The sequence below is a fragment of the Eschrichtius robustus genome, chromosome 3, assembly GCF_028021215.1.
Source record: "Eschrichtius robustus isolate mEscRob2 chromosome 3, mEscRob2.pri, whole genome shotgun sequence".
NCBI classification, from domain to species: Eukaryota; Metazoa; Chordata; class Mammalia; order Artiodactyla; family Eschrichtiidae; genus Eschrichtius; species Eschrichtius robustus.
In genome coordinates this window covers 40,496,400-40,523,657 of record NC_090826.1, presented here as the reverse complement: position 1 = coordinate 40,523,657, position 27,258 = coordinate 40,496,400, and the positions used below count along the sequence as shown (strand labels likewise).

At 45.9% G+C, this 27,258-nt stretch overlaps 1 protein-coding gene across 1 annotated transcript in view; it reads left to right on the top strand.

The window, feature by feature from the left end:
• Positions 1–27,258, top strand: part of AGBL4 (AGBL carboxypeptidase 4) — a 1,261,847-nt gene that overhangs the window by 1,152,681 nt on the left and 81,908 nt on the right. Inside the window, exon 8 of the mRNA XM_068537961.1 lies at positions 2,694–2,805. Coding sequence (XP_068394062.1) covers positions 2,694–2,805 — 112 coding nt within the window. The remainder of the gene's footprint in view (positions 1–2,693; positions 2,806–27,258) is intronic.

Genomic DNA, 27,258 nt, shown 5'->3' with positions numbered 1-27,258 from the left:
TCTTTTAATGATGGAGGAACGAACTCTCCCTAATCCTGCCCCATCTAATCACAGAGTTAGATGCTAGGAATTCCCCAGAGAAAATGGGCAAATGCCTACTACATTAGGAGAGAACAGGGCATGGATGTGAGCTCAGATCTGCCTGATTTCCAGACTGGGAAGAAAGCCAGGAGGTCATCCCTGACCACTGCTGTCTGCTGCCCACTCCAGCCCCTGATGGACTGCAAACCGATTAGTCTGTGCCACTGATATAGCATGTAGCACAAAACAATGATAAAGTACAAGGAAACAACAACATAACATTTTTGATCTGCTATTATGTGCCAGAACCTGTGCTATAAATTAAGTTTGTCCTCACTTAATCCTGATAACATGGTCCTGAATTATAAATGTACATAAGCCTGTGAGCAGATCTTCTTTCTCCTGTTAGACTATGTTTCTTGTGAGCACGGAATGTCAGACTGCTTGTAAACTGATCCTGACATCACCCCTTCTCTCAAGCAAGTTGTTTATAACCCTCTGTGCTTCAGTTTCCACATCTGCAAAATGGGAATAATAATAGTACCTCCCTCATAAGGTTGACATAGATAAAGTATTTCACACTTAGTAAAGTACTTAATTCTTGGGACAAAGTAATGTCTGTTGACCGTGACCCCTTGACTGTGATGATGATACTGTTGTAACCTGCATATGACTGTTTCTGTCCCCACTTTGCCATCAATGAGAAGCCAACACCAGCACCCAATTCATCTAAGTATAGCAATGCAAAGACGAAACAGTGAACCTCCATGCCGGGCACTCGAGGCCCTTACATTTCCCCTCCCACTCCCTTTACAGCTCACCATCACCACCTCTTTACTACATACATACATAGTACTCTATGATTCAGTCAAATCAAATTGTCCACCATTCCCCCAATAGCCTGGGTGGCTTCACAGTTCCTTTCTTTGCTTGCACTTTTCCTTCTGCCACCAACACCTGGAAAAATTCTATTCATTCAGCAAGACCCAACTCAAATGATTTTTCCTCAGTGAAGCCTTTCCCTATGTGTCCCCACGAAACATTAGTTATTCTCCCACAGGGTTCCCAGCCAGCTTACTTTAAATGATGGGGGAAATTATTATTATTTACTCCCCAACACCACCCCAACCACCTTGAAGGAGGGGTCCTCAGTAGAATACTTTATTTTTCTGAGTAAGATGAGCAGTGGGGATGTAAATGTAACAAGCTGAGAAGGGGTTGAGTTTTAGTACTTAAGGAAATAGAGGGGTTGGGAAAATAAGTAGGGATGGGTAAAATAGTAAAATAAGATGGGATGGAAGGGATAGAAAAGAAAATGGAGACAATTTGGGCAAAGAAGGGGGGGACAATTTGGCAAAAAGTTCATCAGTTTTGAATCTGGTTAAAAATCTGCGAAGAGCGGAATTTTATCCTATAGGTGATGGAGAATCATAGATGAATCTTGATCAAGAAGGCAAGATTGTCAGATCTGTGTGGGAGACATTCTGGACACAGGAAGAGGATGGATGCGGTAATCTGAGTTGTGAGCAAGAACAGGGTTTCTGAAGTTGTCCCTCAGCCTGGGCTGGCCTGGAGAAAGCCTACAGTGTGCAAAGGCCCAGCAGATGGAAGCGTGGGCCCAGAGACCTGGGGGTGGTGCATCTTTCCAAGGACAAGCAAGGCTTTGAGTCGATCTGGAGGAAAAAAAGGGAAGGAAGAGGGATAGGAGGAGACCAGAGGTCACGCTCCCACTTGCCCTGGTGAAGTAATTAATGTGTCCATGGGAGATTGTGGAGAAGGTGGGCAGGGTAGCCCTCACCGAGCAGGTGACCTGTGAGCAAAGACTGGCACTAAGTGAGAACGAATCACTCAGCTATCTGGAGGAAGAGGCTTCCAGGCAGAGGGGACAGCCTGTCCGAGAACCCCGGGGCTGGAAGTACTCAGTTTGTTGGAGGAACAGTAGGAGGCCAGAACCTGGCAGAGAAGAAGCAGGAGTGACTGTGTTAGGAGCTGAAGTCAGAGAAGATAACGGGTGGAACACATGGGCACTTGTAGCTAGTGGTAAGGACTTTGGCTCTTACTCTGCATCTAGCAGAGAACCATTTGAGCAAAGAAGGGACTCCATCGGACTTATGTTTTAATAGGATCACCCTGGGTGTTGTGTGGAAAAGGGGGAGGGTATGTAGGGTGAGAGGTGGGGTAGGAGGATGCAAGGGTGGAAACAAAACCAGGTAAGAGATTATTACAATACTCCGGATCTTGGTCCAAGCTCAAGGTGATAGCAGTGGAGGTGATAAAGAAGTGCTGGGTTCTGAGTATATTTTGAAGGTAGACACAATGGATTGGCTGTGGGTGTGAGACAGAGAGGAACAGTGGGGAAAGCGATGGTTTCGGCCTGAGCCTTCCTTCTGGCCCTGTATTGGAGATGCGCATGCGTCTGCGGTCTCAGGGCATGGACACTGAAGTGAGACTGCTCTGCAGAAATATGTTTGAACCTCTCCGTGACTCAGTTTCTTCTTCTGTAAAGCAGGAATTATAATAATAGTGACCTCATAGGGTTGTTGAAAGTGACTGAATTAATACATGTAAAATGCTCAGCACTATCTCTGGCAAAAAACAAACAAACAAACACGTGCTAGGTAAGTGACATAATGACTGCTCCTGTACTGACTCTGACTTTGGGTACTGCCTAGGTGCTCTCTGATGGGGTTCGACCTGAACCGTCACTGGCTGGATCCCTCTCCGTGGGCCCACCCCACCCTGCATGGGGTGAAGCAGCTTATCATTCAGATGTACAACGACCCAGTGAGTAACTGAACCCCCTCAGCAGCTGCTGGTCTTATGGCTTGATCTGGGAAAGGGCAGTGTTGTACTGGGAAGGCCCACTAGGAGCTGCAAAGTAGGAATTCAGGGTCAAAACCCGGGAGGGACTAGGCCTGCTGGTCTCTTCTCTGACTTGGACAAGTGCCTCCCCACCCCTCACGAATACTGGCTTCAGTTGTGGAGATCTCGTGGGGTGGAGGAAATACACCGGAACACATTTATCAGGGCTCTTGGGTTACAAGCGAAAGAAATACAACTTGAACTAGTTTACACAGAATAGAGAATTTTTTAGAAGAGTCCCAGAGCCTCATATACAGTTGAAGACTGTAACCTGGCCTCCTGCATCTCTAGGGAGCTTGTGCCAACTGTCACGTCCAGTGGTTGCCCCACTAGAGAGTGACTCACTCTCATATTCTAGTTCCAGTTCCAAGAGGGACTGGAGTTCCTCTGGGCAGGAAGTGGAGGACACAGCCACCTCTGGGCAGGGCAACTCTGGCCCAAGAGGCAAGGATATGTAAGGACAGGACAGCCTCGCTGGAATCACGTAGTTGACCTTGGGGTGTGTGGTGGTAGTGATAAATCTGTTCCTAGAGAAGATGGCCTGCTGTTCCAGAAAGAAGGGGGATGGGGATGTCCACACTGAGTTTGCTCACAGGGACACGACTTTGTGAGAAATAGCAGAAGACATTGGGGTTGCATAGCTTAGAGAAGAAAGGAGGCCGACCACCATCATTCTCTCTGAAGAGTTATGAAGGAGGATAGTCAGACATCTTCCAGGTGGAGGCCAAAGCAAGAGGTAAGGTCGATAGAGAAATAAAACTTCTTAACCATTAGAGCTGCCCGAGGATGGAGTGGGTGTGTGACCTGTGAACTTGGCCTTACTAAAAGTGTTCAACTTGAAGCTAAATGACACTGTCAAAAATAGTGCATGGAGGAGACTCAATTGTTTGGAAGACATTATAGTGAGACTACATGTGAGTGAGTCTCTTCCAACATTGATGATTGTGATTTATGACCCCTTGACTGCCATCAGGTGACAGATATTGATTGCTAAGACAGCAAAGATCCCAGAGTTGGGGTATTTCAGTGATGCACTTGTGTACCTCATTCTACTCACTCTCTTTGAAGATACCAATAAGAATATACTAAATTAAAGAGCAATATGGGGGCTTCACTGGTGGCACAGTGGTTAGGAATCTGCCTGCCAATGCAGGGGACACGGGTTCGAGCCCTGGTCTGGGAAGATCCCACATGCCGCGGAACAACTGGGCCCGTGGGCCACAACTACTGAGCCTGCGCGTCTGGAGCCTGTGCTCCACAACAGGAGAGGACGCGACAGTGAGAGGCCCGCGCACCGCGATGAAGAGTGGCCCCCGCTCACCGCAACTGGAGAAAGCCCTCGCACAGAAACGAAGGCCCAACACAGCCAAAAATAAATAAATAAATAAATAAATTAAAAAAAAAAAAAAAGAGCAATATGTATTGACCAGGCAGAATTGTGTACATAAAAACAAATGTATATATTAGAGCAAGGGTTAATGAAAAAGTAAGTAAGTCCTTAGGTGCAAAGTAGTTATCTCACCTCAGCTGCCATCTTTATCTTCCTCTGTGAGCTTTGCTTCCCTAGGTCTTTTTATAACCCACTTGCTGTCAGGGCTTACGTAGCCATAGATTTAGTATATCTGCCTCCTTCTCCAATTCATCCCTCCTTGTCTACAAAAGAAGATGTTAGCTATACTCTCCAAACCCCGTTATTACCCTGAACTTTTAATCCATCCTGACCAGCTTTCCTGGCAAAGAAATGCTGCTTCTGAATTGCTCAGGAGGTGTCTGTAGTCAGCTGGGTTCTGTCCCCGAGACCTCGATGTTAACTGTAGTTTCCCTGATAGAATCATGACACCTCCTTCTTCTGCCACCTTCTTATTAAAAGAGGGCAGCCCCTACATTTTTTCTGATCTGGCTGATAATAGCTATTCAATAACTATTTGTTGAGTTGCATTGGATTGAACATGGCAAATCCTGTTATGCCCACTGTAATGTGGTTTATAGATACTAAAGAGCTATTCACAGAGGGGACAACGAGGCATGATCAAAGAAAAGACACGAGGCAGGAGAAGTGACAGAGTGGGGGCCTCAGAACAAAGTGGTGTTTTAGGTGAATTCCCGAGGAGAGAACTGGGGGAGGAACAGAAGCGAGGGCGTCAAGTTTGCTAAAGAGACGAGGCATCAGCCTGCCATTGCCATCATCAATCTGAAGTCATTGATTTGCTCCCAGGCAACCGGGCACTCGATCTTGTTACAGAATACAGATCAGGCGAGGCCGAGTTTCAGAGGTATTAGGATATTCTTTGTGCTATGAGTAGATTGATCATCATCTGGTCGGACCTTAGTAAACGCACTTGGGTGCTGAGCGAGTTGTGGGAGCTGCCTTCTTCCTGAAAGTCCACTCCTTTACGCCCCAAGCAAGGATGCGGAGCGCTAACATCAGAGCCAAGACGACCTGGACCAGGACCCCAGATCCCTCCGTCTCCTCCTCTCTTCCCTGCCCCCCTGCCCAGAACCTTACTCCATTCTTTCCTTCCTTTTTTCCACGAATGTTTATCAAGTAGTTTCTAACTACCAGACACTGTAGTCGTAATAGTGAACAAAACCCTAACTCTTACAATCTAGTGGGAGAATAAGCATTTAACAAGTAAATACTTACTGATAAATATAGATTTACAAATTGTGTCAAGGGTTACCAAAAGAATGTACAAAGTGTGATCTGTAGAAAGGATGGTTAAAAGTTTCGGCTTGCCCAGGGCAGTTCTGGTTTATACCCATTGTCCTGGAGTATTTATTAATGGTACTTCCTTCCACTCTTAAAAGCATCCCTGTTTGGATGACAAATTACACTATCTCTCTACCTAAAAGCTATGTGAGGGACTTCCCTGGTGGTCCAGTGGGTAAGACCGTTCTCCCAATGCAGGGGGCCCGGGTTCGATCCCTGATCAGGGAGCTAGATCCCACATGCATGCCACAACTAAGAGTTCTCATGCTGCGACTAAGAAGCCTGCATGCCGCAACTAAGAGTCTGCATGCCACAACTAAAGATCCCACAGGCTGCAACGAAGATCCCACGTGCCGCAACTAAGACCTGGTGCAGCCAAAATAAATAAATAAATATATATATATATATATATTTTTTTTTTTTTTTTAAAAAAGGAAGAAACATCAGAGGTGTTAAAAAAAAAAAAAAAAGCTATGTGAAAGCACCTAACACAGTACCCGGTGTGTACCAGATCCTCAACAAACATTATTTGTATCCCATTCAAATTCACATTTGACTTCGAGAGTCAATGTTCCCAGCTGTAAACACCGCAGTGCCCCAGGCATCTGCCCTAATAGCGTTAAATGCGTTTCTACCCTGGACCTTCACCGTCACAGACATCATCAGAATCACTCAACCCCAGAGCTATCTAAACTGCCAGGACAGCTTCTGACCTTGTTTCTAATGCTCACAGCCTCACACCTTCCATCCTGGTGGCCTGCTCACAGGATCCGCAAGCAGAGAATCAGAAAGACCCTTGCTGATGGGCAGGGTCTATATCTGTGAGCATTGTTGTTCCTCAAAGAACTGGTGAGGGAGGAACCTCGTGCTGGGTGCTGTGAATAGTCAGAGCTGGTGTCTACCTTAAGGAGTCCACAACCTGGTGGAAACAGCCATTTACAGACAGTTATTCTAGGTGCATTTGTGGAGGGAGGCACGGGGGTGGTGGGAGCCATAGAAGGAGCCAAAGCCAGGAAGCCACACCGGAGCTGATGTGTGAAGGCTGCTCAGGGCAGGGAGGGCTTTTCCAGGCAGAGGAGGCATCTGAACATCTGCCTTGAGATGGAGGCACCCTCGGGAGGCTGCAAGTCGTTCAGTGTGGCTGGTACTGAGGACAGACAGAGGGGCAGAAGAGGGGCTGTGATATAGGGCTTTGGTAGAATAAATTTGGACTTTATTCTCATGGAGATGGGGAGCCACTGAAGGATTTTAAGCAGGGAAGTAACAGGATCAGTTTTGCATTTCAGAAATATCCCACTGGTGCCTAGAAGGGGATGGATTCAGAGGGTGCCAGGCTAGAGGCTGGAGACCATTAGAACCTGTTGCTTGGGGCAGAGAGGAGGGGTAGTCTGGAGATATTACAGAGGGAGACACGAGCGACTGTGGCTGATGGGAGAGGAAGGAATCCTGCGTGATGCCCATGGTTTGGCTTGGACAGTGGAGTGGAGGGGGTGCCCTTCCTGAGATGGGAACCCAGGAGGACCAGTAAGCGTGGGGAAAAGCTTTAGATGTGCTGGTGTTGAGGCGGAGCAGGAGAGAATCTCCTGGAATGAGCCCTCTGTGTCCTCACCTGGCAACAAGGGCCTGCTGTCTTCGCATTAATGATGGTGTTGATTTCAAAGCTGCTTTCCTAGCCCTGTGCTCACTGCACCCTCCACCCCTCTCCGGGACTTGGATATTAAACGATGCTCTTGACAAAGGAGCCTTTAACCCACTGGATCTCAGATACAAAGCGTTTAATGTCCCACTTCCAGGACAGCTCCCTGTGGTCAGTGTGGCCCTTGTTTACCAGTTGTGATTGATTGTCCCCCAGGGCAGGGTCTGTCTGATTCAGTCCCCAGTGCCCAATAGGGACCTGGCTCTGAGCAGGCACTCCACGTAAATGCTGAGCAAATGATGAAGCAAACCCAGAGCCTCCGTGACTTGGTTTTTATGAGTCTCCTGATAAAAAGGAGTGACTGGACCACAGACCCCCTCCCCAATCACACCTTCCCCTCAGAGTGTCCTGGATTCTGCTGCCACCATCGCTATGCCCTCCTTAAGGCTCTGGTCTGTGCACACAAACCTTTTCCTTGGTTTCCCTGCAACCTGCTGAGATTGTCCTAAATTCCCAGAGACAGAACCTGAGAGTTTAGGACAATCTCTGCAGGTTACCTTGTGCAAGACCCTTGGGTAACCTCAGAGTTACAGAGATTAATGGGGCAGGATGTCAGACCAGGAAAAGCTCACAATCTGAAGGGAAGGCCAGACCCTCATGGACAATTTTAATCCAAGGCAGTGAGGAAGGTGAGCAGAGAAAATGTAGCGCTTTGGAAACATGGGGCGGGGGAGATTAATCCAGGGTGTGTGCGTGTGTGTGTGTGTGTGTGTGTGTGTGTGTGTGTGTGTGCACGCTTGCGTCCCCGGGGGGATGCAAGGAAGTTTTTTCAAGGAATTTGGACTGGATCTTTAGGAATGGGAAATATTTTATCAGGTGGCTATGGTTTAGGGACGAGGGAGGTGACAGGGAAAGGGGAGAGGGCTTTCCAGGACAAGCTGAGCCACAGAATGGAGGTGGCAGAGCTCAGCTGCTGGGGTCGGTGTGCAGCATATACAACAGGGCAGCTGCGAGGAAGCTCATGGGCAAGGACTTTGGCTTCCTCCTGTGGTCCAGTGCTCTCTTCTCATTAAAATCAAAGTCTCAGGCCCTTTTTTAATCTGATTTTTAATTGAACTAAGTATAATAACTGTAAAAAAAATTAAGGCAGTGGAACAAAATGCTGCTTGTCAGGAATACTGTGGCACACAAGCCCTCTCAATCTTGAGAATCAGTATCATCACTGAGGAGCCATCAGAACCGCTTGAGCGAGGGAGAGAGATGGATGAATAAACAGTACTTCAGTCCATTCAGTCCCCCAGTCTAGAAACCCTAGAGACATCCTAAAATTTAAATCCACCTGAGGCTCTCTCCCCTGCTTAAAACCTTCCAGCGACTCCCCATTATTTGTGGGATAAAGGTCAACGTCCCTGACATGCTATTCAAGGACGTGCCCTATGTGTATCCAGGGTGGAGCACGGAACACGACACCAGAGAGAATATTACGTTGAATGATAGATGCTTTAGAAAGTGACTAGGTCTGCAGCGTGGAGACTAAGAGGAATAAGAGTGCCCGATAGGCACTGATGGCAGGGGTCCAGGTGAAAGACGACGAGACCCAAACTGGAGCGTGGCCAGCGCTGCTGCCAAGAAGGATGCCCAGGAACGGACACGGGAGGTGAATGCGTCCCCTCCTGCCCTCTCCTCAGCCCCCAGCGTCACTCAGAGCCCAGGGCTGCTCTGTTGAGAAGTCTCTATGCTCTGGGGTGATTCCCCGCCTTTTCGTAGAGGAGAAAGGCCTGTGTTGCTATAACAACTTGGCTGCAGCTCTTTTAGACAGATCCGTTTCCTTAAATCATTTAAGGAGAATTAGCTGCCATAACAACACGGAGCAGTTTTTCAAACAGAGCAACACAGGGCTGGGGTTTTTTTCCTTGCTTGCCTCCTGTAATCCTCAAGATAAGCTGCTCTCTTTCTGTCAGATAAATAAATAAATTATCACACATTTACGTGCAAACAGAGCGGTTGGCGACACAGTTGGATAACACATGCAGGACAAGCACTCATTTACACGACACACAAAACACACACACACAACATAGAAATATGCAGAAAATGCACGTATTCGCATACATAAATCAGAAAATATTTTTGTGTAAAAACATAAACATGGTAAATAAGAGATAGACACAGACAAGTATATGGTTATGCACAGTCACACAAAGGATATGTACACAAACATACAGCCAGCACAGTTTCACATTCAGTTAAAAAAGAAGGAAATGGCCCATGAGGTCTGTTCTTAGGGTGAACAGAGGTTTCTCTGGTCACCAGACCGGAAGGCTCTGAGATGGTGAATCTCACTAGAATCCACAGGGCACCTGCATGTTAGTACCTGACAGTCTGCGGGGAGAACCCTGCTGGTGGAAGGGTAAGTCCACCTGGGGAAGGACAGGCGTACCGGGGAGAAGGTTGGAGGTGTCCCATCCGCATCCCATACACACACTTAGGAGGAAACCAGGAGAGCAGGAGGCACAGCCATGGCATCTGGGGTGGGATAATTCTTTGCCCCCATGGCAGGATGTTTATCTGTCCCTAGGAGCAGGCTGTGCCACCCCAGGTGTAAACCACATCCCCCGGGCATTTGCAAACTGTCTCACCAAGGCCTCAGGAACTTTGGAATCTGGACAATGGGTTCCCAGATTTTTGTTTCATCCCCACATCTATGACTTTATTATCCCAGAGGTCCCCTGCAGGGAGAAGCTAAAACTATATGGGCTGATCTCCGTGGCAGCAAGAGGGCCTTGCGGGGAATGTAACTCCCCCATCAGAGTGGCTGAACCATGGATTTGCTTGGTGCCCTTAGGCAAGTCTCTTCCCCTCTCTGGGCCTTCATTTCCCCCCATCTATACACTGTAGGGGTTGAAGGATGATCTCCACAGGGCCCTTCTGGCTCCAAGTCTGTGTCATCTTGGAGTTGTTTCTTGGTTATGTACGCTCCGCTGCTGGGCAGGATTTCATGACAAGGCACAAAAGTCCTGGCTGATGCAGGGAAGCCCAGGAAGCATTCCCGGAGTGAATGCCTGTGAAGGTGCCCAGCACATGGCAGAAGCTCCATAAATGTCAGTTTCCTGAGCCTCGGTGTGCCCGTCTGCTAAAGGGAAGAACAGTCCCTGACCTGCTTACCTCGCAAGTTGGAGAGAGACACCCCATTATGTGAGCATGAAGCGTTTTGTAAAGGTGAGGAAGGATTATTGCCGTGGGGCAGCATGGAGAGGAATTCCCTGTGGAAATGTCCAGACTGCCCCAGCTGCTAAAGGTTTCAAGAGGAGTAGATGCGATGCACTCACACCACTACCGTAGATCACACACGTGGGTCTACTCCAATGTTTTTTTCCACTCCTAGCAGCATGGCCCAGGAAATCAGTAAATGGCCACCAGGGGAAAGGTTCACTATGGGAATAAAGGCTGGAAGTAAATGTGATATTGTACAGGGGGCTCTGAGCTCATGCAATTTTTACAGATTTTCCTACAACAGTTTGAGATGGTTTATGAAACTTTAAGGAATTTTAAGAGAAATCATTACTTTTCTAAAGGGCAACTTCTCCCTGTGATAAAAGGTGTGGTTTTTCTACCTCTCTAGATTATAGCTTTGACTCTGGCAGCGAGCAGGGTGGATACATGGAGCTCTCATGTCAGAGCAATATTCCTGTCAAGCTGGTTGTTGCCTTCAATTTCTCTAACATCTTTTCATCCTGAAAGATTCTGGATGCCTCTCACCAACTAACTAGATACATATTGTTTCAACTGCATGGGAACCAGCAACGCTTCTAGAATTTTCCCTCTGAGTCAGGTCAGTTAAGCTCTCTGTGTCTTATTTTCCCTATCTGTAAATTGGGATCAACAACGCCCATCTCATGTGATTTCTCTCAGGATAAGATAATATGCATATAAATAACACTCAATAGTAGGTATATTAAAAGTGGAGCTATTGAGATTTTATGCATTCCATCATTACAGCACTTACCTCACCGTCCCCAAACCCACCTCCAGCTCCTATCGCCCACCACAGACTGCGATCCCACCAAGGCCCTGGACTTCACCTTGGGATACTTCTGTATCCCTAACACCCAGCGCAGGGCACAGGCCTGCCATGAATATGTGATGGGGGAGAGAGAGGAGAGACAGGTGGGTAAGAAGAAATCCACTCATCAGAACCTGGAATGAGTATCTGCACAGTGTTCTGAAGAATGTGTGGGAATCTGATGAATAAAGAGAAGGAAAAGCATTCAAGTCAAGAGACACGCTTAGCCGCTCTCAAAATCCCCCTTCTTCAGAATCCACCTCCAGCCCTACCTCTTCTAAGATTTCCCTGAACACTTGGCCCACGAAGTGTTTTGTTTCTTTGTTCTTCTATTGATAGACTTTGCTTCTGTCTCCTAGCGGTTTATCCCATCAGCATTTATAGAGCGTATTCCATGGGCTTGGTGCCATAGAAGCCTCTCCTCTGACTATAGGTTCCATTTTCTCAGCTAAATTGCAAACCCCTCCGGTGCAAAGGATCTGCCTTCACCTCCCTGCTGCCCTGGGCAGGGCTGGCTACTAGCTGGCAGCTCAATGAGAGCCTCTTGAGCATTGATTGAAATGCAGTTCTCAGGAAGAGTAGTTGTTTGGATGTCTGTAGGCAGCCCGCAGAGCTGGGCACACCTCCCGGTTAAAGCGCACATCATGCTGTGCTTTAGTGATAGTTTTCCTGCCTCCTTTACACTGAGCTTCTCAAGGATAGAAGCTTCATCTTTTCCAGCGTGCATCTCCATCACCTGGCAGGGTCCCACGCTTGGTAGGTCCTCAAGGATGGTTTGGGGAAATCTTGGCAGCTCCCTCATCTGACCCATTGCTCCTTATCAATATAGCACAGAAACATCCCAGAGAAATCGACCTCCGCAACTTTCTCACCGTGCTGCATTTCCATGGACTCATCTTCGTTCCTTCATTTTTTGCCCCTGCTAATCCCTTGTCATAAAATGCTCTCACACATGGAATCTTCTCAAGCTTACAAATTTGAAAATTCCAGAATGTTAGAATCCAGCCATGAGGATCTCCGTCACAAATCTGCAAATTCTAAAATTCTTCTCCTCACCCCTCTCTGCTGCCCGTTTCTGTTCCACTTACCCTGGTTTCTAGGTTAGACCAAGCGTGCTTCCCCATTTTTCCTATCCCATGAGCACCCAATTATCCAGGCCACAGTGAGTTAAAAAGGGGTCTCTGTGGACAGCCTGGCCCTCTGGGAATGACCTCTTTACACTTACCCAAACACTCCAGCTTAACTCCAGGTCATCTCTTCCAGGCACTTTTCCAATTCACCTACCCCACCCATTTCTCACCCCTCCAGCAAACTCCTCCCCTTCTCCCTTCCAGGCCCCTGGACCGAGAGCAGGTTCGGATCTGCACACCGCCTGCCACCGCATTAGAGGCTCAGCTGAGCTGGCCTATGACAGACTACAGGTTACATTTTAGGGTGTTTTGTGTTCAATGTGTGTGGAACTTTTCCAAGAGTTATTTTTGGTTGTTACTGTTGGGAGACTCCTGAGCCAAGGATGAATTCATGATGGTACATCAAATAGCATACTTACTGCATTTCAGAAATTGGCCTTAGCCATGGGAAATCAAGTAAGTCAGATGCCTAATTAGTCCACCATTTACCGTGCTGGAGAGAGCTGAATTCTGATGAAAGGGACCAGACTAATCACTGTGTCCAGCAAGAATTGAACTGTTTAACCTTTCATCCAGAAATTGCCCCATCCTCCTGAAGTACTAATGCCCACCTCCCAAGCCTTGTACTGGTCCCAGGTGTCTGGCTGTGAGAAGTCTTATCAGCCTGGACACAACTTGACCTTCTGTCCAATGAGCTTTGATGCTCTCCCACTCAGCAGGCCATTCCAGGCCCCTATTTCTTGCTTTTACTACAAAGCTAGTAAAGTGTATACATAAAAGAGTAACTTCCCTATAGCCTTCCAAAGGGGAAAATCATTCATTTATCCATTCAACACACATTTTCTGAGCGCAAGCCCTATGTACGGGAATACAAAGGCAAATAAGAAACAGTCCCTCCTCTCAAGGAGTTGATGATCCAGAGCAGAGCAGTGGATTTCAAACCTGCTTTTAGAAAAATTGCAGGAGGTCTGAGGACCCCCTCACGTGGGGCTCCTCTCCATTTTAACCAGAAAGGTGTAATTTTGTGGCTACGAGCTCAGGCTCAGGCCCAGGTTTAAATCTTATTTCAACATTCAATGGCTTTGCTACTTTGGGCAGGTCTCTTAACCTTTTTAAGCTTCAGTTTCCTTGTGTGTAAGATGTCATTGTGAGGATTAACTGAAGCGATTCATGTGTCTTGCTTCAGGCACTGTACAGGCACTGTGCCAGGCACATTTATTCTCAAAAGATTTTAACTATTATTAATGTAAAATATGTGTTGGAATAAAGGATTCCAAGGCCATAGAAAGTCTGCAAACCCCTGGTCTAGCGTTCCAGACTCAGTAAACCAATGATGGCACGACAGGGTGGGAAGTGTTATGATAGACGAGGGATCTGGGTACCACCTGGGAAAAGCAGGTCATCCCAACTGGACTTGGTGTCAGGCAAGACTTGTGAGAGAACGTGACCTCCGAGATGAGTCTTGAAGGAAGAACAGGAGTTGTTTAGACAAAGACCACAGGAAGTATTACAGGCAGAGGGAACAGTGTGTGTGAAGACATATGTACTAGACTGGTGAATATACTCAGGGAATTCCAGGGAGTTTGGTATATGGGGATGGGAGGAGCACAGGGGGAAGGGGGTGGAAGTAAGATTGGGTGGTAGGCAGAGGCCAGTCATAAAGAGCCCTGTTGGCTACCCCAGGGAGCTTGGACTTGATCCTGCAACCATGGGAGCTTTCCTTCAAGGAGCAGGGAAGACATGAAATTTAAAAGAGAAAAAAAATGTTACTACGACTTTCTGGGGTTTAAAATATATTGGTGTGTTTGTAGCTTTAGCCAGCAATTGCAGTACTAGAAACCTAGGCTAAAATAATCTGAAGTGTGAATAAGGATTTATGCAAAAAAAAAAAAAAAAGTCCACAGAATCATTATTTATAAACAGTAAAAAAACCAAGAAAAATCTAAATGCCTAACAGTGGGAAACTGATTAAGTATATCACAATACATTCATGTAATGGATGTTATAATATTGTGAAAATGTCTATGCTACAATTTTAAGTGAAAAAAAGAGAAGACAAAGTTGCATATGTATTATATGTTAAGACATATATAACAACCAGGTTCAAAATGTACACAAAAAGAATGGAGGTAAACTAGATGTTAACAGTGGTATTTCTGGATAATAGGGTTGTTTTCTTCTCCCCCCTTTTTTTATATTTCCCAACAGTTTTCCATAAATATATGTTAACTTTAAAGTTGGAAAAAAATTATGGAAGGAGGAGGGGACCTGACTACCCATGTATGAGGAGGGACTTTATTTTATAAAACAGAACCAAACTCATCAGAGTCAACTGCTTGGTTCTGGGCCAGTCCCTAGGATAAGAGCCTCATGAAGCCAGCGCAGCCCACCCTATAGAGGGAAGCTGGAAGCAATCGATATCATTTGTGCATCCATCCCTCTAAGTAGCCATCCTTTTATCTATCTTTCCATCCAACCATCCAGCCATTGTACCTCTACTCTGTTCAAAATGCCTGTCCCAGAGGTACCTATATCCAGGCTCCTAACATCCTAGGAAGTCTGTTAACTCCTCTGCACCCTCTTTGTAAGCATAACAAAGACTTCTCACCTCCCCTTCCCCACAGCAAACCTCAGATTGTGCCCTTTCTTCCTACTTTGGCCCTTTCTTCATCTGCTAAGTCTTTGGCCTTCAAATACTGTCCTGTCAGCCAGGACCAGAGGCAGACCCTTTACTCTCAGGGAGGAAGAGCAAGAGCTCTGCAGTCAAAAATTGCCTCCAGCTTCCAATTCTGCCCCTACCTGTCACCTCACTTCTCTGAGCCTCTGTGGCTTTATCTGTGAAATGGGATAGTAGCATCTCCTCACAGCGGTGTTGTGAGAATTCAAGAAGACCCTGCATAGAAAGCACTTAGCACTTAGCGTGGTATTTCCTAAGGCTGCTTACATTGTAAGCACTCAATTAATGTTAGCATTTATTCTTACTATAAGCTCAAATCCAGTAATATACAGTAACTGATATTTCAATGTTAATTTCACAAAGCCATCTTCAGAACATTGTCACTGTCTTTAAACTGTAGCATTAAAAAAACAGCTATAGTTCTGGTTATTGCAAGAGCATTGCAAGAAGGTCTTAAAAGATAGACTGGGAGCAGGTCTAGCCTTTATCTCAGCTTCTCTGACCATTCCCCAGCCTCCCTCTGTGACTCAGGCTTTCTTCAGCTGAGCTAATAACCCTTAATTGGGTGACAGTCAACTCAGTTCCAGGCATGGAGCCTTTCTCTCTTATGGCTTCCTATATTTGTCTGTTCTGATCCATTCTGTGTGGATTTCACAGTTTAACCTCTGGTGGGCAAGTGGATTTCCATCATTCCTAGGTTTTGGGTATATGTGCATGTGTGTTGGGGCAACCTGCTATAATCCCTAAGGGCTGACGCCAGCAAAGATGGTTCTAAAGTGAATACCATTGACTGTGATCCTCCAGACCCCTTGGGGTGATTCCAGACCCCACATATGGGCTCTGGAGGAGGGCTAGCTGGAAGGCAGAGTTTGTATGCTGGTTGGCAGCTAAGGCCACTTGTCAGAAATGGCCTCTCACTGGCTATCCCTAGAGGGCATGTCAAGGCCAAAGCTTTTCTTTGGCACCACCAGTGCACACTCAGCCGTCGAAAGAGTTGACTTACTCAGGCTCCCTGTTACAAGAGGACAATTTCTTTCCTGTTAGAGTTTAGCTCTAGGCTGTGACCTGGAAAACTCCTCCAATTGCTAAAGCATGTTCTTTAATAGACATTTCTGTTATGTGACAGGACGTTCTTGTGCAGATGGGGCAAATGAAAGCAGCTCCTTAGGATCCTAGGTGGGTGGTGGGCTGAGGAAGGGGGAAGGCGCTGATATTTACTGAGCATCTATTAAGTGCTAGGCATTGTCTCATCGAATCCATCTAACGGCCTTATGAACTGGGCGTCATTACCCCCATTTCTTAGCTGAGGAAACTAAGGCTCAGCGTGAAGGACACCCCCGCCCTCACCTCACCGTAATCTCTCCTGGTGCTCACATTTATCACTCCACAGCAAGCTGATTGCTTTACGTGCTTGTTTTTCTCGACTCAACTGTGAATTCCTTGAGGGATAAAACTATGTCTCTGTCACCTCTGCATTCTCTTGCCCAGAGCATAATGCCTAACACATCAGTAAAATGTCAGTTAAAGGAAGGAGCAAATGAAAAGCGTTAGAACCTGCAAGGTCACACAGCTGATGGGAGCAGAGCTGAAGTGGAGTCAGAGCTGCCTGAACCCAAAGCCCCTTTCCTGGCGCAAGTAAGGTGGGCGGGCTCCGCAGGGGCCGAGCAGCCAGCAGGACCTCAGCAGTTCTCAGGAGTCTCCTCTTTTATCTCTAAAAGACATGTAAATGGCCAACCTAGAAAAGAGGGATTCTGTTGATTTGGCTTCTTCTTGAGTATGATGACACCTTTGTATAGCAAATGTTCAGAATGACCCCCTAGTCTTTATGTTCAATTGACATTATAAATGGATATACCAGCTTTATTCCATTACTTTGGGTACCCTGCCCTTCCCCCCACCACTGTAAGGGACACTTGGAATGAAATCTTGGATTGAACACGCCAGGCAAGTTAGGAGGTGGGTGGAGTCTTGAGTGGGGTCAGCTGACACCAAGTCAGTCAAGAGGTTATCACCTCAGGGTGCCTCCTCTTTATTCACAGACTGGGGGCACCACCTGAGAACATACATCCCCAACTTCTCCTGACCTGGGTACTTTTGACCTTGAATTAGTAACTTAATTCTGGCCTTCTGGGGTCTCACAGCTCACTTACTAGAGCCAGAGAACTTCAGAGCTGGAAAAGCTGAAGAGGTGCCCCAAACTAACCTTTCATAGAAAGAGAACATAGAGCACATGAGCCCAGGGCAAGGAGCTGGCCTACCTGAGGCCACAGGGTAGGACTGTAGAGCTGGGACTCACACTCAGGCCCCCACCACCTCCGTAGGGTGGGAGCACATCACTTAGGCCCTGGGGATGAATCACTAGCACATGGGTCTTGTTATAATTATTTTTGCTAATTGGTCACAAAGCTGTATAGTTTTCAGAGCATTTTCACATATAAGCATCCATTTGACCCTCACTGCGATGTTGTGAGATAAGGATTATTGTTTTGTTTCACTTTGCAGGTAGGGAAACTAAGCCCTAAAAGTTACTAAGACACTTTCCCAAGAAACAGAGTCAAGGTTCAATCTTTGTTCTTCTGACTGTAGGTGACCCCCAGTCCAGCCCAGGGCGGAGTACACAGACGGATGAGTCAAAAGAAGGGAGGACCGGGAGGAACAGAACAGAGGGTCATCGCTATTTCCTTTCCCTCTTTTTCCCCTTTAACAAAGGACCCCAATTCAGTGTCCCTTCCTAGACCACCAAGCCTTTCCCAAATGCCTCTGAGGGAATTAAGGGTGGGGCAGAATAAGGTGTGAGAGAGGCAGTAGGAACTCAGGGTCCAAGCCATCGTCAAGGCCAACTCAAGGCTAAAAGAGCAGAAGTGGCAGACTCCAAGCCAGAACAAGTCAAATCCTGAGGAACAAGGGGCCAGACAGTGGGTTGGGTGAGTAGGGGCAGAGAAAGGGTAGAGAGAGTCTCCATGGGCATACGGTGGGAGAGATGCCAGTAAAGACACAAGAGACGTCACGTGAGCAAAGGTGCGTAGGAAGAGGACAGGAGGAAGGAGATGGGTCTGACTGGTGTACAGTGTCCCTTTGGGGAAGGAATGGCTTTTTTAAAAAGTGAATATATTCTAAAGGGCCTCAGAATACAGGCTGAGATATTTGAGTTTTATCATTTGGGCCAAAGGGAACTATTGGAGGTCTGTGGGCAGGGAAAGAGCAGAATGACAAGCGTTAGCTCTGATTATGCAGTCAGTATCAGGGTTTAGACTCAAAATGGTGACCCCATTAATCTGACAGTCGGCTTTGGTATAATTTGTTAAAAGTGACAAAATGTCTCATTTTGCTGCAGTTCATTTTGACCTTTCTTAATATTAGAAAGTTAATTTCAGAAGGGAAATAAATGTATTAGTGTTGTCACAGTCATAAAAAGATGAATTCTGTACTGTCAAGTGGTTTCTTTGAATGAATCCATCATGCTGTAAAATGGTTGCCTTCCAACACCCAGCATCTTCCCAGCTCCCTCCTCCTCTCCCTCCTCCCTTCCTCCCTCCTTCTTTTTTCCTCCCTTCTCTCTTCCATCCCTCACCCCTTCCATCTGCCAACACATCTACTGTGATGTGCTCTGGGGAGACAGAGATATAGGCACGGTTTCTACTCTAAGGCAAGACACACTCTAATGGGGAAGACAAAAAAGAAAACCAGCCACTGTAGGTGTATCTAAATGCCAGAGGAGGAAAGAGCCCAAGCTGAGGGAGCTGAGGGAAGGAGCTGCCCATTCTGCAGAGGGAACGCCTGTTAAATTAGGAAACCTGCCCTGTAGTAATAGGACTTGGGTTGACTCTGATTAGGAGAAAGGACAGTAGGTAGGATTCTGAAGGGAAACGTTGGGTTGGGTTGGGTTCTGGTCCCATATTCCACATACACTATTTCACTTAACCTTCACAGCTTTGTTGAAAGGGTCTTATTGTTCCCATTTTTTCAGAAGAGGAAAATGAGGCTCAGAGAGATGAAGTAATTTGGCCTGCCTGGGTTGTAAATCTTGCACACAGAGTTGACGCCAAAATCAACGTGACTTGCAATGTACTGTGCTTCATCTCCAGCTAGCTATAGAGAATGATTATTTTTCTTATTTTATTGGAGTATAGTTGATTTACAATGTTGTATTAATTTCTGCTGTACAGCAAAGTGATTCAGCCATATATATATATATTCTTTTTCATATTCTTTTCCATTATGGTTTATCCCAGGATATTGAATATTGTTCCCTGTGCTATACAGTAGGACCTTGTTGTTTATCCATCCTATATATAATAGTTTGCGTCTGCTAATCCCAAACTCCCAATCCTTCCCCGCTCACCCCACACGGCAACCACAAGTCTGTTCTCTGTGAGTCTGTTTCTGTTTTGTAGCTATGTTCATTTGTGTCATATTTTAGGGTCCACATGTAATTGCTATCATATGCTATTTGCCTTTCTCTATCTGACTTACTTCGCTTGGTATAATAATCTCTAGGTTCATCCATGTTGCTGCAAATGGCAGTATTTCACTCTTTTTTTATGGCTGAGTAACATTCCATTGTGTGATACCACATCTTCTTTATCCATTCATCTGTCAATGGACATTTAGGTTGTTTTCATGTTTTGGCTATTGTAAATAGTGCTCTATGAACATAGGGATGCATGTATCGTTTCGAATTACAGTTTTGTTCAGTTATATGCCCAGTAGGGGGATTGCTGGGTCAATTGGTAGTTCTATTTTTAGTTTTTTAAGGAACCTCCATACTGTTCTCCATAGTGGCTGTATCAATTTACATTCCCACCAACAGTGTAGGAGGGTTCCTTTTTCTCCACACCCTCTCCAGCATTTATTATCTGTAGACTTTTTAATCATGGCCATTCTGACTGTTGTGAGGTGGTATCTCATTGTAGTTTTGATTTACATTTCTCTAACAATTAGTGATGATGAGCATCTTTTCATGTGCCTATTGGCCATCCATACGTTTTTGGAGAAATGTCTGTTTAGGTCGAGAATTATTTTTTATTAGACCACATGGTGTACTGTTATTAACTTCACTACACCAATTATGCTCATTAGTTTTGTGACCTTGGAAAACCCAGTTCTTTCCTCTCTCTGGATCTCAGTTCCCCATTAGTTCAATGAAGAGGTTGAACCAGCTCTGCCCTCCCCTGGTTGTAGAGAACTCCTGGGATCTGAGGGCATGCTGTAATCCATCCATTAAGGTGCTTCTCAAGCCTTAATGTGCAGGAAACACCTGAGTATCTCGTTAAAGTTCAAGTTCTGATCAGTAGGTCTGGAGTGCAATCTGAGAATCTGCATTTCTAACAAGCTCCCAGGTTATGCTGATGTTACTAATTCAAGGACCCCATTTTGAGTAGCAAGGGCTCAACCTATGGCAGGAGCAAACTTTGGGGTAGAGGGTGGACGCACTGAGGGTGTGAGTTTAAGATTGCTGAAAGGAAAGAAAGCAGTAAAAGCAATCTTACTCAGATCTGGTCGGCAAATGGAGTTCTGAGTTCATTTTATTACCAGGGATTTTCACTATCTTGGGTTTAAAACCAGTGATTCTCTTAAGAGATTAAAAGGAAGAAAATTGAACTTTTAAAGTCTCAAAAGAAATCTTTTCTACCGTAATCACATCTGTTTTAGTTCAAGGTACGGCCTGATGTTTCCCCCGGAGCTCAGATTTCTATCTCAGATGAACGCAGCTGCAGCTCTCCTGTGGGAAGGTGACTGTCTCTCTTCCCTCCTCACATCTTAGTGGGTGGGGGATGCAGCTTCCTTCCCAAGCTTCATCAGCACACTCACAACTTCCTAAAGCGAATTTCCTAAAGCCCTTCAGGGATCCCTATTACCTACCGGTTGAAGACCCTCCAGCTTGGTATTCAAAGCTTTAGACTCATTTCTGTATACTCCTGTGCATGAAACTTTTATTCTTATCCTAATTGCCTGCTCCTCTTTTCCCAAAAAGACACGTGTCTCACCCACATTCACGTTGCCGCTCTCTTATGTTCACATTCATCCCTGCACCTTCACCCCCGCACACTCCCCTCTAATTGGACTATTACCCCTCCTCTCTCATTGGCCAGCCCTCAAAAGTCTACACAGCATTCAGGTTTGTCTCCATGCCACCACTTCCGGGAAGCCTTCTGTCATTGTCGTGGCTGTAAATGAGTACTAACATGAACCCATAAACTATTTTGTATCCTTTAATTCTGAGGACAGCTGTGCTAGGTAAGTATCACCCCCATTTTATGTATGAACAAAAAGAGACATGGGGATTCCCAGCCAAACCTACTGAACTCTGAAGTCTGGATTCCTTCTTTCGCTCCTTTGCTTTCCCCAGCATGTTATTTGTACATCTTTATGCATATCATGACATACTCCTTTGGTTTAGAGCTACTTTTCTTTCTGATGAGAGGAGAAAATAGTTTCATTGGGTAAAGAGGGTGAGGTAGAATGGCCTGAAAGATTGCTAGATGTTAGAAGTAAGGGGAAGGCCACCAGGGTGATGCAAGCTGGGGAAAAAGGGGCATATTTGCCGACGTTTTTTCAATGAAAAACACACAATAGAGCCTGCAAAGTGTGCAGAGCCCTTTCCCTACGTTATCTCAAGTCTCAAGATTACCTTCTTTGGACTACATTTTGATGGATTCCTATGATTATCCTCAATACCACTGGGTCCCATTCAAGCCAGTTGAGACTAATGAGTTAGAGGCAATCAAATCATAGAATGTCAGAGCCAGAAGGAAAATGAGAGATTCTTGTTAGGCCTCTTCGTTTTGCAAATGAGAAAACTGATGCCAGAAGGAAAATGACTTCCTCAAGGTCACACAGTGATTTAATGGCATAGATTCATTTGGCATTTATTGCATCTTTTTGCTTAGCATCTTCCATTTCAGACGGAGGTGCTTCTGGGTGAATGTGTGTTTTAGTTAATGCCAATAGTCCTTCATGTGGCAATAGTACAAGAAAGAAACTACAACACTCTGATTCATCGTAGCCTCTGCCAACAGAGTGGGCTGCCCATGGTTTTCTTTTCATCAGAGGGTGACCTTGGAAATCCAGACCTATGACACCTGGCTTTTCCTCCTTATACTTTTCAACTCTTCCTCTAATTATTTCTCATGTATTTAGTACTTCAAATGCTCACAAACACAGCCATTATCCTCACGGCCTGAATTCATAATTATTGCCAACTAAAGGCAACTTTGAGCATGAGAAAAACACAGAACACATTTCTGCAAGAAACTGTGCTGTGGACTTCCCTGGTGGCGCAGTGGTTAAGAATCCGCCTGCCAATGCAGGGCACACGGGTTCGAGCCCTGGGCCGGGAAGATCTCACATGCCGCGGAGCAACTAAGCCCGTGCACCACAACTACTGAGCCTGCGCTCTAGAGCCCACGAGCCACAACTACTGAGTCCACGTGCCACAACTACTGAAGCCCGTGTGCCTAGAGCCTGTGCTCTGCAACAAGAGAAGCCACTGCAGTGAGAAGCCCGTGCACCACAACAAAGAGTAGCCCCCACTCGCCGCAACTAGAGAAAGCCCGCGCACAGCAACAAAGACCCAACGCAGCCAAAAATAAGTAAATGAATGAATTAATTAATTTTTAAAAATACTTAACTTAAAAAAAAAAAGAAACCGTGCTGTATTATTTGGTTTTTGCTATGGTAACAAATGACCCCAGTAACTCAGTAGTGGATAACAGCAAACATTCATTTCATATTCATGTTCTGTGAGGGCTGTGAGTGAGTCAGCTGCCGCTCTGCTCACATATCTTCTCGCCTAGGTCCAAGTTGAAAGTTCATTCCCTGTCTGGGATCCAGTTTTGTCATGGCACGGGGCAGGAATGCCATCCCTTTTTTCTTTTTTTTTCCAGCTGCGCCACGCTTCTTGTAGGATATTAGTTCCCCAACCAGGGATTGAACCCACGCCCTCTGCAGTGAAAGTGCAGAGTCCTAACCACTGGACCACCAGGTAATTCCCAATGCTATCCCATTTAAAGCTTCCACACAGAAGTGGCAAATTTCGTGACTGCTTACCTTCCATTGGCCAAAACTTGTGCCAAGGCCAAGGCCAAAGTCACTGAGGTGGGGATACACATACTCCTCTTGGATTCTTGGGCAAACAAAATGACAATATGAGATCCCTTATTAGAAGGAAGAGAGAATAGTCAGGAGCGATGGTCTGATCCACCAAATTGCCTTGTGGCTGAATCAAAGTATGACTTCAGGGAAGTCATTTGCCCTCTTTGGAGCCCAATTTCTGATCTTTAAAATGAGGAAGTTGACTTAGGGGAGCAAATTAATATGATGGAAAGAATCAGATATAACTGAGTTCAAGTTCTAGTTGTACCTCAGACTAGCTGTGTGGTTTTAGGTAAGTTACTTAACCGCTCTCTGTTTTCTCATCCGTTTCTTCTAAAATTCAATCCTGTAGTTTGAAAAAAAAACAGAACGGCTTCAACCTGTTAATGATTCTCATAAACCCTTTTTTTTTCACCCTAGAAAACATCTTTTAGGAAATAATGTCTCTTGAGAGAGAACTTTTTCTTTGGAAGATGTGATTCTTTTAAGTTCTGTTAAAGTTAAGAAAAACGGAATTCAGTACCTTTTAAAATAGAAATATTTATAGCACATTGTGCTTTTATAAAAGGATTTTTATTTAGCCATCTATCTGGCCAGCCAGCTATGCTTTGTCTATATGTGCAAGAAGTTGTTAATGGTCATTATTTCTGGGTTGCAGGATTTCAAGTGATTTGTTTAACTTTCCCCTTTGACCTGAGACAATGCCCAGACCTTGGCTCTAAGCTTCCATAGGAATCGACACCCCTGCCTTTCCCCACCTTCATTTGCATAACTCACTGGATCCTGAGCTCTCCATGTAGACCCCACTTCTTGAGGAAGCCTTGTCTGCCCCAGCCATCCCAGGGGTTAGGTTTCCTTCCCCTGCTCTCTCACAAGCCCTGTGCTGGTCTCTATCACAGCCATGGTCACTCTGCACAGGAGTTGCTTGATTTCTGCCTATGTCTCCCCTGAGAGTACAAACTCCTACTGATGCAGGAACTGGGACTAATTTATCTTTTTAATCCCAGCACTCAGCACAGGGTCTGACGCTTAGTAGACACTCAGTGAATATTGTTGAATAAATTAATAAATGTGGTTCTGTTTCGTTCAAGCAAGCTGTGGATTCCCACAAAGCGGAGCTCCCAGCCCAGTAGCAGGCGCTCCAGCCCTCTGGCAGAGGTTGGGGTCAGTGGCCTTTTCTCAACACTGCTTGGCAGGCTTGAATTCTCTGCAGCTTCCACTCCCTCCCTCCTTCTTTCCCTCAAGGGGCCAAGAGAGCTCTCTGTCTCTGAGCCTAGCTGTTTATTTTTCTTTTCCCTGTTGTGGAATGTTGCAGCACTTAAACTTTAAAAATAAAGGGATTGATTTTTATCTTGAATTTTTGTTTGTTTTTTTTCTGACTAGGGAGTTAAAAAAAATCTTATTTCCTCCACACCAATAGAGATAGTCTTACACAGACAAAGAGGCATGCAAAATGCTCATCTACAGTATGGCCTAGTGATTGTGGAAGGAAAATAAAAATGGAGTCAGTATTACTACCAGGGCTCTCTCAGATGGAGCCAGTGGGCCACTGAGGAACTGTGACTTATGCATGTCTCAGTCTGGATGGAATCTGACCTTTTGACCACTTATTGTCCTAACGAAGGCATCCAGAAGATGTGCCAGGAACTCAAGATACTAACTGGACCTTTACCCTAATATAAACCGTGACAGCCTATCTACCTATTGGACCCTCACCCTATAATAACTCGTGATTCCTTAAGAACAAATATTTCCTGACTTTGTCAGAATCAATCACAATTCTCACCCGGTAACTTTAACAACCTCCTGGCTTTTTGTCTTTATAACCCCCTGGCTCTTTCTCTTCCCCACACATTCCTTCGGTTTTACCCAAATCTGTGTCTCCCGAACTGCAATTCTTAAGACTCCAAATAAAGCTCGTTGTTCTTTGAGCCTTGATGTTCATTATTGTTCTACATGGTTAAGGGCATATGCTTTGCAGTCATGCAGATTGGCTTTAAATTCTTTCTCTTTCTTACTCAGCTGTGTGACCTTGGGCAAGTGAGGCACCCTCTCTGAAATTTTCTTTATTGTTAAAATGAAGGTACTATCTAAATCTCTGGCTTATGTGAAAATTAAATGAGATAATCCATGTAAAACATAATACAATGCCTGACAGTCTCATTAAAAGATGAAGATTGCTAGGTTGTACCAGCTAGCCATAACACTTGCCAGGGCCAGGCACTGTTTTCAAAAGTACTTTATTTGTATTCATTCTAATAGTTCTCACCACCAAAAGATAGGTATTATTATTATCCCCATTCTGTGGGTGAAGAAACGAATTAAAGTAACTGTCTGTGCAATCCTGCAAATAGTACTGGCCCCCGGGCGCGTGAGCAGAGTGTGTAGTCCTAGTGCCTACAACTCCCTACCCTTGGGGTGAGATGCGCATTGGCTGAGGCCAGGACCCTCCCCAACTATCCTCTCCCATCCCCTGCTCTTTCTTGCTCTCCGTGCCCCCTGCCTTGGAAGTCAGGCCACCTGACACGAGAATCCCTTCTCTCCCACCCTTTGCTGAAACCCAGAGACCTGGGCCTCTGTCAGGGAGCCTCTAAACCACTTGTCAGGCTGCCAGAGGGCTGGGTGGCCTGTCCGCTTTTCAGGGCAGCTGACAGAGCTGGGCAGGCTTGGCAACGGCTTTAAATGTGAACAGAATCTCAGTGAAGGCTTTGGCCCAACCTATAGTGGGTGTTTGTGACCTGGGGGCTCTGCCCTGGCAGTCGGGGAGGAGAGTAAATATTGCAGGTTTGGGGCCCGGCTTCAGCCCCTACCCCTCCGCTATGGGATGGTTTCTTGTCCTCAACTGTGGTGAGAGCTGTTCAGTTGCATTTGATGCCCACCTTTCCCCAGATTGTGTGTCTGTGTGTGTGTGTGTGTGTGTGTTTGTGTGTGTGTGTAGTGGGGAAGGAGTGACTCTTATTCACCTAGAAGCTGGTTTCCTGGGGTAGAGAAGGGTCCAGCAGACAGGGCATATGGGAAGAGGAAGGGAGGGTAAGGAGGAGAATTACAAGGAATCTGAATCCACTGGGAAAATAAAAGTCAGAGGGAAGTGAAGGCACCTTGGAAGATAAAAGAAAGTATATAGACTATCTTAGACCACCTCATCAGATACTTTTCCACCTAAACGTGCTTAATGACTGAACGTAAGAATTCTGGAGGTTTTGAGGTGGGAGGACAAAACAGCCGCTTACAAAATTTATTTAAACATTATCTTTTATCTTCAAAATGTATACAGCCTAAACCTAAATATACAACATAAACCCCAAATAGGTTTCAGTCAGCCATTTCTTCATTCTCACCTTCAGGGATGCACCCCCTACTCTACTTCTCCAGCCGCTGCCACCCTCCCCCGCACTGGTTCCATGGGATGCCTATCTGTTGTGCCTTCTGGTGCCTGGAAAAGCACCCTAACCAGTGGCCTCAATGTGGGCAGGAAGGATTCAGCAAGCCCTATCATGTATCAGGCACTGAGCAATGGGGATGCAGAGATGGGTTAGACCAGCCTCCATCCTCAGGCAACTCATGGTGCAAAGGGAGAGGCAGACCCAATATCGGACTATTATGGTGCAGCATAATCAGACTGGAGTAGCAGTGGCAGCTGCCACATGGGGGACACATACTCTACTCCAGGCATTTTTTACATTATCTCTAATTCCATCACGGTCCTGGGGCAGATGTTATCAGGTTTATTGCAGAGATGAAGAAACCGGGGCTAACCGAGTCATACAGCTGATAGGTGGGGCAAACAGGATTTAAATCCAGGTCTCTCTTATTTCAAAATTTGTGTTCTTCCTGCTCTATTGACTCCTGTAATAAAGAAGAGGGTGATCTAGGAGGACAGAAAATAAACGCACCCTGGGACGGGTGGTCAGGAAAGTCTTCCTGAAGGAAGCAATGCTATATTGAGTCTTAGAGGATAAGTAGGAGTTGGCCAGGCATCCACAAGCAGGGAAAAGAGAGTTTTGGGGATGCGGAAGATCATGTGGTAAACGTGGAGTAGTGATAATGACATGACTTTCTTGGGAG